The sequence below is a fragment of the Orbicella faveolata genome, unplaced genomic scaffold (genome assembly GCF_042242905.1).
Source record: "Orbicella faveolata isolate gen_17 unplaced genomic scaffold, um_ofav_v1 contig_35, whole genome shotgun sequence".
NCBI classification, from domain to species: Eukaryota; Metazoa; Cnidaria; class Anthozoa; order Scleractinia; family Merulinidae; genus Orbicella; species Orbicella faveolata.
Window position 1 is genome coordinate 16,355,162 of NW_028301564.1, and position 18,874 is coordinate 16,374,035.

At 41.0% G+C, this 18,874-nt stretch overlaps 1 protein-coding gene across 1 annotated transcript; it reads left to right on the plus strand.

Annotated features, from left to right (window-relative positions):
- The first annotated feature begins 1,344 nt into the window (after window positions 1-1,344).
- LOC110040231 (galanin receptor 2a-like) lies at window positions 1,345-7,428 on the plus strand. Its single transcript, XM_089273804.1, has 3 exons — window positions 1,345-1,480; window positions 4,620-4,900; window positions 5,827-7,428. Exons 2-3 carry the CDS (start codon window positions 4,648-4,650, stop codon window positions 6,699-6,701), a joined length of 1,128 nt encoding a protein of 375 aa, XP_089129930.1. The 5' UTR covers window positions 1,345-1,480; window positions 4,620-4,647; the 3' UTR covers window positions 6,702-7,428.
- Window positions 7,429-18,874: the final 11,446 nt, after the last annotated feature.

Consider the following 18,874-nt stretch of genomic DNA (forward strand, 5'->3'; position numbering starts at 1 on the left):
AAATTTTTTTGTTCATTTTCGTTTCCTGCTTTCCATTCGACCAAAATGTTTCTATTTTCAAGTCTGTAAAAGAAAAAAAGATCATCTAGAACCTTATTGCGTTGAGTAACATTCTCGAATTGTGTTACAACCAAAAAGAGGAAATTTAGGCTTAAGCTTTGCGGGAAGTAAAACGTTTCCCTGAAACAACTGAAAGGTATCCTTGGAAAAAATTAGCGCCGGTAATGGACCAAGAAAGCAATGTTTCCTTTACGTGTAATTAAAATCATTTACCTAGAAAAAGAACAGAGTGACATCTATTTAATTTAGTGACGAGCTTTTTCCTCAGAAATGAGTGATAATCAATTTCACGCAGGTCATGTATATGGACTATTGACCAAGTGTGAGGTCAAGATGGCTGGATATTGGCCAACGTCTTTTTTTGCGCATTTATGGACCGAGATGAATTCGAGGTCCATAAACACGCAAAAATAGAGCAAGGCCAATATCCAGCCATCTTGACCGAACAAGTTTGGTCAATAAAAAATTTATTATATGGCTTGCGGGGAAATTTGTATTGCGGAACACGGCGGGTAGTCCAGAGCAGGCAAGATAGGATAGACAGGATATTGATCAGGCATCATTTCCCGGGAGAGGTTACTCCCTTATATGGGCTATATAGGTTGTGCGGCCTCAAAGGGTATGGTTTGTTTTCAGCCGTTTTGGTCTTAAATAGGGTATGGTTTTTGCACTCTAATCTTGAATTGTGTATGTTTTATAGTTTTCATTGTTATCGATAAGACCATCAACAAAAGCTCTTTTCAATCAGTCTGAGTAGGGAACTAATTGTAAGGCAGGTCTGAAACAGGGTATTGATTTAAGGGTGAAACCTTAAATAGGGTATCTAATTTTTGGTCAGGTCATAAATAGAGTGGGGAAAAACGCAGATTTCGGTTTTAACTAGAATAAGGATTTTGGGAAGCGCGTGGGCAAAACACCCCCACCGAATTTTTCAGGGAGTACCCCCGGAGCATCATCTAAGTTATGCTGGTAGAGTCCATTAACGTCCGAGCTTAGTAATTACTTCAACTTTTATTTTAGTTTTGTAAACAAGCTCTGCGAAGTTGATTTAGCGGACCAAGGAACAGAAAACCAATGTTCGTATTATTAATCACTTAGAACGTAAATTTCAAAATTGTCTTACCTATATATTTTGTACATCCTCTCGCAAACGAACCAAGTCATATATTTTGAGCCAAGAAAAACAAACATGGCTAATTAACACTAGCCACCAGACAATTATAATAACATTTGAACAGCTGCCAACATATGTGTCCTGGTGTGCCAGTATAGGTTACATAAAGGTTAGCGCTTATTTTGAGTTATTTTCTTCGAATATTTTATTTGAAAGCGTGTTGTTCCTGCCACTGACATTGCCATAGATGGGCTCGGATTTTTGAGCAGGGGGAAACTTCACTTCCTTTCATTGAACCGATCAGTGGTAAGTCTTTTCTTAGCATTTAAAGTGTTTTATACAGCTTTTTGGAGAAATCCACTGAGAACGCCCCAAAAAACTTATAACGTCAACGTAAGAGGAACTTGAGTTTGGAAGACTTTTCGTAAAGAACATAGGTTTGTTGACAACAGTCAAATCACTTAAAAATGGTATTCCACAGTATTGTGAAGGGCATTTATTAGGCCTTCACAACTTAGCAACTAACAAAACTGACTGTTCCTTGAAAGCACTGTTCAGTGGAGATAAGCGTCGACATCTAATAATTCCGACAAATATGTTTACACCTCCCTGACATGGCGGAAACCCAATATCACAATGAATGGGATATATATAATATATAATTGCGCTAGCTATAGTTCATGGATAAATGCTAACACAAACTAAATTCCCTGTCAAAGTTTGTTTAAAAATTCATTCGTTCGGTGAGGCAGGAAGAACTCCGCATACTTCTTCCTTCTTGCTAACTGTGTTGTTACCATGGTGACGTGTTTGACAAATAATCATGATTCATTTTCAACCACGTAAATGCGGAGTCAACAAGTTGTCGTATTACTAAGATGAACTTTCGTCGATGCCTGTACGTGGAAACTAGTTCGTTTCGTTTGCTTAGTGTAGCTAGTTCCAGTTTGGTGACAACAAAATGCTTTTCAGTCGTGCATAGATTGCATCGCTCAGTTAGATTAGAGTAGGCCGGTTTCGAGATCTTCCATTTGGTGGTGTAGTGCCGCTGTTTGCTTTTAAGCCACCAGATGTGTTTGGTGAGTTCAGTGTTGTTCTTGCGCATTTCGTAGTTGAACGACATTTGGTTGGGTTTCATTTCTGGAATTGTATAAGTGTCAAAAAGAAGAAATTTAGGCTTCAGTGTACATGCAAGTTAACTGATCAGTGAGCTAACTTCGAGTTGACCGAGATCTGAGTAGTCTCTCAACACATTGCATTGTATCAGCTCCTTTGTTGCAGAGGACTAATATTGACTTCAATGGCGACCATCACCTGAGCTATAATTTACATACATATCTGCCATCCTTCATTTATTTATTTCCGTTGCCATGCCGTAAGTCGATCGATCATTCTACAACCAAATTTTTTTGTTCATTTTCGTTTCCTGCTTTCCATTCGACCAAAATGTTTCTATTTTCAAGTCTGTAAAAGAAAAAAAGATCATCTAGGACCTTATCGCGTTGAGTAACATTCTCGAACTGTGTTACAACCAAAAAGAGGAAATTTAGGCTTAAGCTTTGCGGGAAGTAAAACGCTTCCCTGAAACAACTGAAAGGTATCCTTGGAAAAAATTAGCGCCGGTAATGGACCAAGAAAGCAATGTTTCCTTTACGTGTAATTAAAATCATTTACCTAGAAAAAGAACGGAGTGACATCTATTTAATTTAGTGACGAGCTTTTTCCTCAGAAATGAGTGATAATCAATTTCACGCAGGTCATGTATATGGACTATTGACAAGTGTGAGGTCAAGATGGCTGGATATTGGCCGACGTCTTATTTTGCGTATTTATGGACCGAGATGAATTCGAGGTCCACAAACACGTAAAAATAGAACGAGGCCAATATCCAGCCATCTTGACTGAACAAGCTTGATCAATAAAGAGTTTATTATATGGCTTGCGGGGAAATTTTTCTTGCGGGACACGGCGGGTAGTCCAGGGCGGGCAAGATCCATCTGGCTCCATCTTGCCCGCGCGGGTGACCAATCACAGCGCAGGATTTGATTCATCTTGCCCGCTCACGGAGCTAGCTATATAGTAAAGCAATCTACTGACATCAAGGTTGTCCTCTTCTTGGAAACGCCGGAAAATATGTCGTAACTACCTACGCCTGTGTAATAGGTTAGTTATGGCGAAGTTTCTTCCGTCAAGTATTTTATTTGAAAGCGTGTTGTTCAGCCTATGAGCTTATATTTCGAGCAGGGGGAAATTTCACTTATTTTGTTGTTTGAACCTATGAGTGATAAGATTCTTTTAGGCAGAATTTACTGAAAACCAAATTGCACTCATAACCGTGACGTTAACCGTAGAAGAACTTAAGTTCTATCTAAAATTCGCAAAGATTTCGGTGGACAGGATAAGTTTCTCTCAACGGTGAGACGTTGACTCGTCGAAAACCAAATCACCTAAAATTATTATTAGACCTTCACAACGCAACTAAAAAAAGTGACTGTTCCTTGAAAGATCTGTTCTATGGCCACGAGCATCATTTACATGTAATATAGATAAGTCTCTTTAGGTAGTGGAAAAACCCGATAATTTGCAATCTCGATCTTATTTTAGGCCCCGCCCACACGTATCCGGATATTTTTAATCCAAAACTTTTTCCTTCCAGATTCAAAAGTTGCCCCGTCCACACGTAGCAAAAATATCTGGATTCGCTGCCGAATTCACCGGATCCGGAAAGAAAAAGTTGCGGATTAAAAAATATCCGGATACGTGTGGACGGAGCCTAAAATAGGATCGAGACTGTGTCTTGGAACATAAGCAAGTAACAAATTAAATTACATGAAGACTGCGGCTGAATAAACTTCTCGATCATTTTGCCATTCAGTAGTATGTATACTCCTCACTGGGACGGTGAAAGTCAATGTCATTCAATGGGATAGGCATATCTTTTGTTTGGGGAATGATTTCTTTTCGTATATAAATACAGTCATATTAATTATACACGCGAGGAAGCTAGTTTTTTTTTTTTTTTTTTTTTTAAACGAGGGTTCTAAGCAGTGATTCCTAGCTCTAAGTTTGACTCTAGATATAACTTTTCCACCCCGTTCACTCTTCAGCTAAATAATCCGAAACGATAACAGTTGTGCTAGCTTTAACTCTTGAATAAATACTAGTATAAAATATATTCCCCAGCTGTTAAAGTTGCTTATAAATTGAATCGTTCAATTACACAGGATTTAACGCTTTTCTCATCGTCCACCCATGTTTTGAGGTGTTTATAAAAGATCAATGGAAGTTAACAGTTTGAGAACTGACTTGCCACATTCAGCCATTAATTCAAGAGAATTCTCAGGAAATGCCCACTTTTGTTACTTTTAGAAGATGCTCGTCTGTGAAACTTGCGGTGTTCTACTAAATATAATTTCATGTTTTTCCCATGATTTTTCTTCAACAGTTTACAGAGTTTATCGTCAGAATATACAATGAATACTGAAGGCGTCCAGAAGGCGAACTCTACTGCTAACTGGACAAACACTACTGCTAACTGGACAGCAACAGATGAAGTTCTATCCCAGTCCTCTCTCCTTGTCGTTCAAGTCCTTCTTGGCGGAATTTCTGTGTCAGCTTTCCTAGGCAATGGTCTGGTCTGTGTTGCTATCATGCGAAACAGAGAAATCCTGAGATCCGCCTACAATACATTTTTGTTCAGTTTGGCCATAACTGACATGTTAACAGGTAACAGATGTAAAGACTCTTGTCTTATGACTGAGAAAATTACTTCAGTGTGATTGATTGAGAGGAACTGAACTAATTTATCAATCATTTTCAGATTTCATTCAGATAGTTCAATCTCCTGAAGCTATTCTATAGAACTTATAACGTATAGCAGTCTTCTCGAATCTCTGGCGCCAAAGTTAGGCGTTTGAAGGATTCTTAAACAGCAAAGTTTGGCAATTGACCTTTCGAAAATTAAAAAAAAACGCGCAGTGTCAAGGGATGTTTGAAAGATTTTAAGCTTACTGTTTCTATGGCATCAGCAGTGTATTTTAAACACACCTATTTTTTACATACTTTAAAACAGTTAATTATGTATTTATATATTACGGGACAAATAAGTTATAGTTCAGGGGGCCAATAACTGAAAACAAACAATCAGATTGCTCCATTGTCAATCCAATATTCTCTCAGTATTGGACCGGGCACCGTCCCGAATGATCCCACACGATCACTCTTGAAGACGTTTTGGTTGTTTTATGGCTTAAGTCTGTGAAAGAACTTGCTTTAAACATAAAAGATTCCATTTTCTTTTCTCCCAATTCCCTTTCCCTTCTGGTTTGCTTAACATCAGATTTTAGTATATGCCAAGTCAGCTCCCAAACAAAATTGAACGCTTTTTTCCAGTCTTTGATCGTGTCATATTTTTCTAAACAATCTCAATCGTGTTATAAATCTCTTAATAATCACGCTTGTTAGGAATCGAATATCGACCCTCAGTCTTTTTCGTACGGACCTTGCTTCGCTCGGTCCGTACTATCAAGACCTCGGGTCGATGTTATTCTCCCTTTGCAACACTCGTTCAGAGAAAATTTTAGATTTACCTCATTAACCTTTACAAGGTGTTGTCAGCGCCAGGATTACCAGTTTTTGTTTGCGGGTTTCAGGTGTTTGGATCCTGGTTACACCAACACTGGTAATAGACGGTGATTCCTTTCCAGTCCTCACCGGTCTGGCAGGGGACTTGTTTTGTCGCATGGTTTTTTCACAGTACTTTGTGTATGCCATGAGCAAGGTGTCCGTCTTCACAGTGACAGCGATGTCGTTAGAGCGTTGGTACTCCATAGTGAGACCATTCCACCACAGAGTGAACTTCAACATGAAGCGAATTTACACGTACCTGGTGCTCATTTGGTTGCTTGGTCTTGGCAGTGTGGGCTTCGTTCCGTTCGGAAGGGTTTTCATCTCTCCGACAAATGACTGCGTTTGGAGTTGGGAGCCTTTTCATCGCGAACTACTTATCGCCTTGTTCCCACTCTTAACCTTCTTCACTCCAGCTCTAATAGCTTGCTTAACACTTCTACACACATATTTCGTGCTAAAAAGATCCCGGTTTCGGCAAACAGGAAATAGAAACGCCGCAACAAAGAGAAAACTTCTTCGGATGTGCAGCATTGTAGTTTTTCTGTTCTTTTTCTGTTGGCTTCCTAATCAGTTGTATTACGCATTGTCGGCCTATAACATTACTACTTTAGAAACGTCTTTTCATTATTTCACCATAGTGCTTGCCATGTCAAATTCCAGCTTAAACCCCTGGGTATATTGCTTTGCTAATAGACAAATTAAAACAGGAATTATGTCGCTTTTTGATCCTGTGTTAAATCCTTTGCGAAGACGCGTCAGCCCTGACGCAAACTCGCGGAACGAGGAAGGTGGCGAGATGCAGTTTGAGACGCGAAACGTCCACGGGGCTATTTTGGTCAGCTGTCAGGGAGTCTTACCCAGGCTGGAAGGGACAAGATCTAGTGAAGTTAACACGTAACGCCGAAGCTTTCAAAACACTAAATGTGATACTACCCTGTAAAATTATTTTAAAAGGTAGTCCCGAATTTAGGGTCGTTTCGCTGTAAGTAAAACACGGTACTGCGTGAATTAATTAAGCTATCTCAATTAACGCCAAAATATGAGTGCAGTTGATATAGATCCACGTGGTGAAATCAGTCCAGAGGGGGGTAATATAATTCTGTGATAATTATAAGGCTGCGAGGCGCATGGCTGATAAGTTTACTTCCCTGAGTTGGATCCAAATTGAACTCACATGGCTTCATAAGAGGCTGAATCAGGGCTTGGACTGACACTTCAACGTTTAAACCGATCTTCTGACTTTTTGGTAGCATTTTTAGAACTGCAAGTCAAATGGGTAATGAATTCAACCCGGTAATTTTCATGCAGTTCAGGATTTTTAATTCGATTGTTAGTGCTAGCAAAAAGAAAGGCTATGGTTCCTTTTGTTTGAGTCTTAACAATGACATATATAGGAATAACAAAACTACTATTGGTAAATTTCTCATAAACTTGTACTGAATTACCACTGTAAGTAGTTTGTTGTAAGAAATGCATTGTAAATGAGTTTATTGCAAGTAATGTATTGTTGTTGTTTATTGCATTGTATAAAACATATCGCAAGTTAGTCTAGACATGGAACTGTAAAAAAGTATTAGCGAAATGTCGCAAAATACATATTAAAAAAAACTGCAAAAAAAATTGTAGTTACAATGTAAATACATTCAATATAGTAAAGAAAGTCATGACGGGACCCACGGGGCTTCTACTATAAGTACCGCAGAGAAATGGTAGGAAATTTTCCTAGCATTCCTTACATACTCTCACTGGGGTTCTTCGTCTTGCGGCCAGGGAAGGCGTCATAATCTGTTTCAGTGACATGTCGATGATATTTTAAATAAAAAATAAACCAGAAAGGGCCGATGGAACATGAGACAAGCTTTAAAATGAAGTCACGATATTAATAGTGCTTTAAAAGTAAATAGTGCGTTCTAGTCATTCCCGATGCTTTCAAATGATGGCGGACTCCACCGACGCCAATAATCTGGAACAAAACAAGGTCATTATATATCGGATCACGTCCAAACACACGTGAAGAAAGACTTGGGCAGGAAAAAAACGTGAGCGGACAAAGCCGGGGAATGCCGATAAATCAAGCAACCCCGCAATGATGAACGAATTACACAACATGAACCTTCCTCTGCTTCTCCCCCTGAACCAAGTTCAGATCTACGAACTGAACTTAAAGATACCAAAGTGCCTACGAATGGATGTTGAGCGCGGCGAGCAGACGTAAATGTCTTGTTTACCCAATGAAAGCCATCACAATAAACTCTGAGCTTGTATCGAGATGCTTGTCCGGGCGTAAAGGAGCGTTTGATTAATTAATCTAAAACAGACCTTAAGGAATGAAAACCCAGATGATCTTGTCTGAGTACCTCGTTGGCAGTGGGAGCCACGTGCAGTATTATCGTGCTCGGCAATTGAAGTTATTGTGTAGAAAATATCGCACAATTACACAGCCGAGGGCAAAAAAAAAAATAAAAAGTGCGAGGAGAAACTTAGTTCATGGAGCTAAGATAGATTGTCAGTGCTTTAGGGGACCATGCACGGCTACCAATGGCTTGGCCAATCGCTTGGCCAGTGGCTCGTACACGCAACGAATCGTAAAAGTCCGTAAGTAACGACCTCCGAAAGAAGTGAGCCCACCTCCCATCCCCTGAAAATAGAGGAACTAAGGTTCAAAAGTATAATTATTTTTCCAATCAACTGACCTGAATAACGTACGATAAACTGATGACCATTCAACTAGGGTAGGTATAGCTTATGCCAGGAGGCGTCATGAAGCGCCCTGGTAAAACCAACCCCGAAAAATTTTCATCAAGTAACAAGAAGGTACTAACAGGACCTTTTCTTCAAATTGAAATTACTAACATAAACAGCTTTGCATCATATTTAACAGGAACGCATAAAAAGAACGTTATATCATATTGAAATTAAAAACTCGACCAGAGCAGTTAAATATTTATAAAGCAGACTAACGTAGCAGTGCATCATGAACAGTAAAAATAGTTTAAGGTACCTTACATCATGGTCTACATATAAAGTGCCGACCCATGTGCCAGCAACATAAATTTGAACTGGAACGAAGAATTTCTAAACGATTTATAAGAACTCGGTGTTTTTACGAATTACACCCACAGCCTTAGAGGAATACAGCCCTGTTCTCATAGAATTTAAAAATAAAAACAACGTGAAGAGATACTTACAATAGAAGTCATTTGCGTCCCCTCATGGGGTGAGAGATTCTCGCCCATATATCAACTTTCTTTTCTCTCGTAAGTTCTCGCGCGTTTAGAGATGCGCTCCATTCGCGTTTCAAGTCCAAAGATCCCAACCAGTGCTTGCCTAACTTTTTAAAGATGCAACTTTTAGCCTCACCCCAAATTTACACAAGTGTATTTCACTTGTGGAAAACTATCGATTTACAAAGTGTTTGGGTTGGAGATTCTCGCCCATATCAACTATCTTTTCTCTCGTAAGTTTTCGCGCGTTTAGAAATGCGCCACACTCGCGTTTTCGGTGCAGGGATCCCAACCAATGCTTACCTAATTTTTTAAAGATGCTACTTTCAGCCCTCCCCAAATCTACATACCTGTATTTCACTTGTGGAAATCTATCGATTTGGACAGTGCTTGGGTGAGACATTCTCGCCCACATCAAATTTCTTTTCTCTAGTAAGTTCTCGCGCGTTTAGAGAGGCGCCACACTCGCGTTTTAGTTGCGGGAATCCCAACCAATGCTACCTAACTTTTTAAAGATGCTACTTTTAGCCCTACTCTAAATCTACACACGTGTATTTCACTCGTGGAAGTCTGTCGCTTTGGACAATGCTTGGGTTAAAGATTCTCGGCCATTTAGATCTTTTTTTCACTCGCGTGTTTTCGCGCGTTTAGTGATGCGGCACACTCGCGTATTTTGTGTGAGGATCCCAAACTATGCTTACGGGGCTCTTTAAAAATGCTAGTTTTGGCCCTCCCATAAATCTACACAAATGTATTTCACTTGTGGAAGTCTATCGATTTGGACAGTGCTTGGGTTAGATATTCTTTCCCATGTCAATTTTCTTTTCTCGCGCGTGTTCTCGCACGTTAAGCGAGGAGTCACACTTGATTTTAGATGTGGGGATTCCAAACTTTGCTTACCTCGCTTTTTAAAGATGCTAGTTTTAGCCCTCTTCCAAATCTCCAACGTGTAATTCACTTGTGGAAGTCTATCAATTTGAACACTGCTTGGGTGGATATTTTTAACGACGTCAATTTACTTTTCCCTTGTCTTTTCTCGCGCGTTTACCTATGCGGCACACTCGAACTTTTGGTGTCAGGACTATGCTCACCGGGCTTTTTAAAGATGCTAGTTTTAGCCCTCTCTTAAATTTACACAATAGTATTTTTTACTTGTGGGAGTTTTTCGATTTGGAAAGTGCTCGGGTAAGAGATTCTCGCCCATATAAAATTTCTTTTCTCTCGTAAGTTCTCGCGCGTTTAGAAATGCGGCACACTCGCGTTTTTGGTGTGGGGATCACAAAGTATGCTTACGGAGCTCTTTAAAAATGCTGAATTTGGCCCTCCCCCAAATCTACACACGTGTATTACACTTGTTGAAGTCTGTCGCTTTGGACAATGCTTAGGATGGAGATTCCCGCCCATTTATATATTTTTTTTCTATCGCGTGTTTTTTCGCGCGTTTAGAGATGCGGAACACTCGCGGCTTTGGTGTGGGGATCCCAAAGTATGCTTACGGGGCCCTTTAAAAATGCTGAATTTGGCTCTACCCCAAATCTACACACGTGAATTGCACTTGTGGAAGTCTGTCACTTTGGAAAATGCTTGGGATAGAGACTCCCGCCCATTTATATTTTTTTCTATCGCGTGTTTTCGCGCGTTTAGCGATGCGGCACACTCGCGTTTTTGGTGTTGGGATCCCAAACTATACTTACGGGGCTCTTTAAAAATACTAGTTTTGGCCCTCCACCAAATCTACACAAACGTATTTCACTTGTGGAAGTCTATTGATTTGGACAGTGTTTGGGTTGAGATTCTCGCCCATATCAATTTTTTTTTTTACTTACCTAACTTTTTAAAGATGCTACTTTTAGCCCCACCCCAAATCTACACATGTGTATTTAACTTGTGAAAGTCTATCGATTTAGACAGTGTTAATGTTGGAGATTCTCGCCCATATCAACTTTCTTTCCTCTAGTAAGTTCTCGTGCGTTTAGAGATGCGCCACACTCGCATTTTAGGTGCGGGAATACCAACCAATGCTTACCCAACTTCGTAAAGATGCTACTTTTAGCCTTCCCTCAAATCTACACACGTGTATTTCACTTGTGGAAGTCTATCGATTTGAACGGTGCTTGGGTGAGAGATTCTCGCCCATATCAAATGTCTTTCTCTAGTAAGTTCTCGCGCGTTTAGAGATGCGCCACACTCGCGTTTTAGGTGCGGGAATCCCAACCAATGCTTACCTAACTTTTTAAAGATGCTATTTTTAGCCCTCCTTCAAATCTACTCACGTGTATTTCACTTGTGGAAGTCTATCGATTTGAACGGTGCTTGGGTGAGAGATTCTCGCCCATATCAAATGTCTTTCTCTAGTAAGTTCTCGCGCGTTTAGAGATGCGCCACACTCGCGTTTTAGGTGCGGGAATCCCAACCAATGCTTACCCAACTTTGTAAAGATGCTACTTTTAGCCTTCCCTCAAATCTACACACGTGTATTTCACTTGTGGAAGTCTATCGATTTGAACGGTGCTTGGGTGAGAGATTCTCGCCCATATCAAATGTCTTTTCTCTAGTAAGTTCTTGCGCGTTTAGAGATGCGCCACACTCGCGTTTTAGGTGCGGGAATCCCAACCAATGCTTATCTAACCTTTTAAAGATGCTACTTTTAGCGCTCCTCCAAATCTATGCACGTGTATTTCACTTGTGGAAGTTTATCGATTTTGACAGTGTTAGGGATGGAGATTCTCGCCCATATCAACTTTCTTTCCCCTCGTAAGTTCCCGCGCGTTTAGAGGTGCACAACACTTGCGTTTTGGTGCTCACTAGGCTTGTTAAAGATGCTAATTTTGGCCCTCTCTTAAATTTACAGGTGTACTTTTTTACTTGTGGGAGTTTTTCGATTTGGAAAGTGCATGGGTAAGAGATTCTCGCCCATATCAATTTTTTTTTCTCTCGTAAGTTCTCGCGCGTTTAGAGATGCGGCACACGCCCGTTTTTGGTGTGGGAATCCCAAAGTATGCTTACGGGGCCCTTTAAAAATGCTGAATTTGGCTCTACCCCAAATCTACACTCGTGTATTGCACTTGTGGAAGTCTGTCACTTTGGAAAATGCTTGGGATAGAGACTCCCGCCCATTTATATTTTTTTCTATCGCGTGTTTTCGCGCGTTTAGCGATGCGGCACACTCGCGTTTTGGTGTTGGGATCCCAAACTATACTTACGGGGCTCTTTAAAAATGCTAGTTTTGGCCCTCCACCAAATCTACACAAACGTATTTCACTTGTGGAGGTCTATTGATTTGGACAGTGTTTGGGTCGAGATTCTCGCCTATATCAACTTTCTTTTCTCTCGTAAGTTCTCGCGCGTTTAGAGATGCGCCACACTCGCGTTTTAGGTCCGGGGATCCCAACCAGTGCTTACCTAATTTTTTAAAGATGCTACTTTTAGCCCTACCTCAAATCTACACACGTGTATTTAACTTGTGGTAGTCTATCGATGTGGACAGTGTTTGGGTTGGAGATTTTCGCCCAAATCAATTTTCTTTTCTCTTGTGCGTTTTCGCGCGTTTAGAGAAGCACCCCACTCACTGTGTAGGGATCTAAAACTATGCTTACTGGACTTTTTAAAGATTTTAGATTTGGTCCTTTCTCAAGTCTACACACGTGTATTTCACTTTTGGTAATCTTTCGGTTTGGACAATGCTTGGGTTCGAGATTCTTGCCTATTTATATTTTTTTCACTCGCGTGTTTTCGCGCGTTTAGAGATGCGCCACACTCGCGATTTCGGTGTCGGCATCTCAAACTCTGCTTACTGGACTTTTTAAAGATGCTACATTTGGCTTTCTCTCAAATCTACACAGGTGTCTTTTATTTGTGGAAGTCTATCGATTTGAACAGTGGTTAGGTTGGAAATTCTCGCCCATATCAAGTTTCTTTTCCCTAGTAAGTTCTCGCGCGTTTAGAGATGCGCCATATTCGCGTTTTAGATGCGAGGATCCCAACCAGTGCTTACCTAATTTTTTGAAGATGCAATTTTTAGCCCTTCCTCAAATCTACACACCTGTATTGCACTTGTGAAAGTCTATCGATTTAGACAGTGCTTAGGTTGGTGATTCTCGCCCAAATCAACTTTCTTTTTGCTCGTAGGTTCTCGCGCGTTTAGAGATGCGCCCCACTCGCGGTTTTGGTGTCGGGATCTAAAACTATGCTTACTGGACCTTTTAAAGATACTAATTTTGGTCCTTTCTCAAATCTACACACGTGCATTTATCTTGTGGTAGTCTTTCGCTTTGGACAATGCTTGGGTTGAAGATTCTTGCCTATTTATATTTTTTCACTCGCGTGTTTTCGTGCGTTTAGAGATGAGCCACACTCGCGGTTTTGGTGTCGGCATCTCAAACTATGCTTACTGGACTTTTTAAAGACGCTACATTTGGCCCTCTCTCAAATCTGCACAGGTGTTTTTTATTTGTGGAAGTCTATCGATTTGGACAGTGTTTGGGTTGGAGATTCTCACCCATATCAAGTTTCTTTTCTCTAGTAAGTTCTCGCTCAAACTATGCTTACTGGACTTTTTGAAGATGCTAGATTTGGCCCTTTCTCAAATCTACACACGTGTATTTTACTTGTGGAAGTCTATCGATTTGGACAGTGTTTAGGTTTGAGATTCTCGCCCATATCAACTTTGTTTTCTCTAGTAAGTCCTCGCGCGCTTAGAGGTGCGCCACTCTCGCGTTTTAGATGCGAGAATCCCAACCAGTGCTTACCTAACCTTTTAAAGATGCAACTTTTAGCCCTTCCTCAAATCTTTATACGTGTATTGCACTTGTGGAAGTCTATCGATTTGGACAGTGCTTAGGTTGGTGATTCTCGCCCAAATCAACTTTCCTTTCTCTCTTAAGTTCTCGCGCGTTTAGAGATGCGCCACACTCGCGTTTTAGGTGTGGGAATCCCCACCATATTTGCCTACCTAACATTTTAAAGATGCTACTTTTAGCCCTCCCCCAAATATACACACGTGTATTTCACTTGTGGAAGTCTATCGATTTGGACAGTGCTCAAAATCGCCGAGACCGGGCTACGTACAGCGTGATTTTGATTAATTTTGGGTCGATTTTCAGCAATTTGGGCAATATTTCCGAGTCCCAGGGACTCTAAACTAATTCAAGAAAACACGGGAGTGAAGAAAAGATATAAATGGGCGAGAATCTTTACCCCAGGCATTCTCCAAAGAGACGGACTTCCACAAGTGAAGTACACGTGTGTAGATTTGAGAAAGGGCCAAATCTAGCATTTTTAAAAAGTCCAGTAGACAAAGTTTAAGATCCCGACACCAAAACCGCGAGTGGGGCGCATCTCTAAACGCGCGAGAACCTACGAGCAAAAAGAAAGTTGATTTGGGCGAGAATCACCAACCTAAGCACTGTCCAAATCGATAGGCTTTCACAAGTGCAATACAGGTGCGTAGATTTGAGGAAGGGCTAAAAATTGCATCTTTAAAAAGTTAGGTAAGCATTGGTTGGGATCCCGCACCTAAAACGCGAGAGTAGCACACCTCTAAGCGCGCGAGAACGTATTAGAAAAAACAAAGTTGATATGGGCGAGAATCTCAAACCTAAACATTGTCCAAATCGATAGACTTCCACAAGTAAAATACACGTGTGTAGATTTGAGAAAGGGCCAAATCTAACATCTTCAAAAAGTCCAGTAAGCATAGTTTGAGATGCCGACACCGAAATCGCGAGTGTGGCACATCTCTAAACGCGCGAAAACACGCGAGAAAAAAAATATAAATGGGCGAGAATCTCCAACTCAAGCATTGTCCAAAGCGACAGACTGCCACAAGTGGAATACACGTGTGTAGATGTGAGGGAGGGCTCAGTCTAGCATCTTTAAAAAATCCAGAAAACATAGTTTGAGATCCCGACAACAAAACCGCGAGGGGAGCCCATCACTAAACGCGCGAAAACTCACCAGAGAAAAGAAAGTTGATTTGGACGAGAATCTCTCACACAAGCACTGTCCAAATCGATAGACGTCCACAAGTGAACTACACCTGTGTAGATTTCGGGGAGCGCTGAAAGTAGCATCTTTAAAAAGCATTGGTTGGGATTTCCGCACCTAAAACGCGAGTGTGGCGCATCTCTAAACGCGCAAGAACTTACGAGGGAAAAGTAAGTTGATATGGGCGAGAATTTCTTACCCAAGCACTATCCAAATCGATAGACTTCCACAAGGTAAATACACGTGTGTAGATTTGGGGTGGGGCTAAAAGTAGCATCTTTAAAAAGTTAGGTAAGCACTGGCTGGGATCCCTAGACCTAAAACGCGAGTGTGGCGCATCTCTAAACCCGCGAGAACTTATGAGAGAAAAGAAAGTTGATATGGGCGAGAATCTCAAACCTAAACACTGTCCAAATAAATAGACTTCCACAAGTGAAATACGTTTGTGTAGATTTGGTGGAGGGCCAAAACTAGCATTTTTAAAGAGCCCCGTAAGCATAGTTTGGAATCCCAACACCAAAAACGCGAGTGTGCCGCATCGCTAAACGCGCGAAAACACGCGATAGAAAAAAATATAAATGGGCGGGAGTCTCTATCCCAAGCATTTTCCAAAGCGACAGACTTCCACGAGTGCAATACACGAGTGTAGATTTGGGGTAGAGCCAAATTCAGCATTTTTAAAGGGCCCCGTAAGCATACTTTGGGATCCCCACACCAAAAACGCGAAATTTGATATGGGCGAGAATCTCTTTCCAAGCACTTTCCAAATCGAAAAACTCCCACAAGTAAAAAAGTACACCTGTAAATCTAAGAGAGGGCCAAAATTAGCATCTTTAACAAGCCTAGAGAGCATAGTTTAAGATCCCGACACCACAAGTTCGAGTGTGCCGCATAGCTAAACGCGCGAGAAAAGACAAGGGAAAAGCAAATTGACATCGTTAAAAATATCCACCCAAGCACTGTAGTAAAATACACCTTGGATATTTCGAAGAAGGCTTAAACTAGCATCTTTAAAAAGCGAGGTAAGCAAAGTTTAGGATCCCCACATCTAAAACGCGAGTGTGCCGCCTCGCTTAACGTGCGAGAACACGCGCAAGAAAAGAAAATTGACATGGGAAAGAATATCTAACCCAAGCACTAACCAAATCGATAGACTTCCACAATTGAAATACACTTGTGTAGATTTGGGAAAGGCCAAAACTAGCATTTCTAAAGAGCCCCGTAAGCATAGTTTGGGATCTCCACACAAAAAACGCGAGTGTGCCGCATCGCTAAACGTGCGAAAACACGCGAGTGAGAAAAAGATAAAAATGGGCGAGAATCTTTAACCCAAGCATTGTCCAAAGCGACAGACTTCCACAAGTGCAATACACGTGTTTAGATTTGAGGGAGGGATAAAAGTAGCACCTTAAAAAAGTTAAGTAAGCATTGGGTAAGATCCCCGCACCAAAACGCGAGTGCGGCGCATCTCTAAACGCGCGGGAACTTACGAGAGGAAAGAAAGTTGATATGGGCGAGAATCTCCAACCCCAACACTGTCAAAATCGTTAGACTTCCACAAGTGCAATACACGTGTGTAGATTTGGAGGAGCGCTAAAAGTAGCATCTTTAAAAAGTTAGGTAAGCATTGGTTGGGATTCCCGCACCTAAAACGCGAGTGTGGCGCATCGCTAAACGCGCGAGAAATTACTAGAGAACAGAAAGTTGATATGGGCGAGAATCTCTCACCTAAGCACTGTCCAAATCGATAGACTTCCACAAGTGAAATACGCGTGTGTAGATTTGAGGGAGGGCTAAAAGTAGCATCTTTAAAAAGTTAGGTAAGCACTGGTTGGGATTCCCGCACCTAAAACGCGAGTGTGGCGCATCTCTAAACGCGCGAGAACTTACTAGAGAAAAGACATTTGATATGGGCGAGAATCTCTCACCCAAGCACTGTTCAAATCGATAGACTTCCACAAGTGAAATACACGTGTGTAGATTTGAGGGAGGGCTAAAAGTAGCATCTTTAAAAAGTTAGGTAAGCATTGGTTGGGATTCCTACACCTAAAACGCGAGTGTGGCGCATCTCTAAACGCGCGAGAACTTACGAGAGAAAAGAAAGTTGATATATGGGCGAGAATCTTTCACCCCATGAGGGGACACAAATGACTTCTGTTGTAAGTATCTCTTCGCGGTGTTTTTTTTTTTTTAATTCTATGAGAACAGGGCTGTATTCCTCTAAGGCTGTGGATGTAATTCGTAAAAACACCGAGTTCTTATAAATCGTTTAGAAATTCTTCGTTCCAGTTCAAATTTATGTTGCTGGCACATGGGTGGGCACTTTATATGTAGACCGTGATGTAAGATACCTTAAACTATTTTTACTGTTAATGATGCACCGCTACGTTAGTCTGCTTTATAAATATTTAACTGTTCTGGTCGAATTTTTAATTTCAATATGATTAAACGTTCTTTTGTGCGTTCCTGTTAAATATGATGCAAAGTTGTCAAAATTAGTAATTTCAATTAGAAGAAAAGGTCCTGTTAGTACCTTCTTGTTATTTGATGAAAATTTTTCGGGGTTGGTTTTACCAGGGCGCTTCATGACGCCACTTGGAATAAGCTATACCTACCCTAGTTGAATGGTCATCAGTTTATCGTACATTATTTAGGTCAGTCGATTGGAAAAATAATTATACTTTTGAACCTTAGTTCCTCTATTTTCAGGGGATGGGGATTGGGCTCACTTCTTTCGGAGGTCGTTACTTACGGACTTTTACGATTCGTTGCGTGTACGAGCCACTGGCCAAGCGATTGGCCAAGCCATTGGTAGCCGTGCATGGTCCCCTAAAGCACTGACAATCTATCTTGGCTCCATGTACTAAGTTTCTCCTCGCGCTTTTTTTTTTTTTGCCCTCGGCTGCGTAATAGTGCGATATTTTCTACACAATAACTTCAATTGCCGAGCGTGATTATACTGCACGTGGCTCCCACTGCCAAGGACAGACAAGTATTCCAGATCATCTGGGTTTTTATTTCTTAAGATCAGTTTTAGATTAATTTATAATCAAACGCTCCTTTACGCCCGGACAAGCATCTCGATGCAAGCTCAGAGTTTATTGTGATGGCTTTCATTGGGTAAACAAGACATTTACGTCTGCTCGCCGCGCTCAACATCCATTCGTAGGCACTTTGGTATCTTTAAGTTCAGTTCGTAGATCTGAACTTGGTTCAGGGGGAGAAGCAGAGGAAGGTTCATGTTGTGTAATTCGTTCATCATTGCGGGGTTGCTTGATTTATCGGCATTCCCCGGTTTTGTCCGCTCACGTATTTTTCCTGCCCAAGTCTTTCTTCACGTGTGTTTAGACGTGATCCGATATATAATGACCTTGTTTTGTTCCAGGTTATTGGCGTCGGTGGAGTCCGCCATCATTTGAAAACATCGGGAATGACTAGAACGCACTATTTACTTTTAAAGCACTATTAATATCGTTACTTCATTCTAAAGCTTGTCTCATGTTCCATCGGCCCTTTCCGGTTTATTTTTTGTTTAAAATATCATCGACATGTCACTGAAACAGATTATGACGCCTTCCCTGGCCGCAAGACGAAGAACCCTAGTGAGAGTATGTAAGGAATGCTAATTATAGGAAAATTTCCTACCATTTCTCTGCGGTACTAACAGAAGAAGCCCCGTGGGTCCCGTCATGTTTCTAGGAAAATTAACTGACAAGAGTTTGTAAGGTAATGTTGATATCTGATTAGACCTCCTCGTTTTGATTGCACACTAGAATTGGTTAAATTTGTTAATCATGAATATTTAAAATTGTTTACACTAATTACAGTATAACTCCGCCCCGTGGGTACTGATAATGTTCGA

Bases quoted from the DNA above. Each gene is read 5' to 3' on its own strand.
- LOC110040231 (XM_089273804.1), top strand. From the start codon at position 4,648: ATGAATACTGAAGGCGTCCAGAAGGCGAACTCTACTGCTAACTGGACA. The intron at 4,901-5,826 runs GTAACAGATGTA...TGCGGGTTTCAG, and splicing joins CATAACTGACATGTTAACAG to GTGTTTGGATCCTGGTTACA.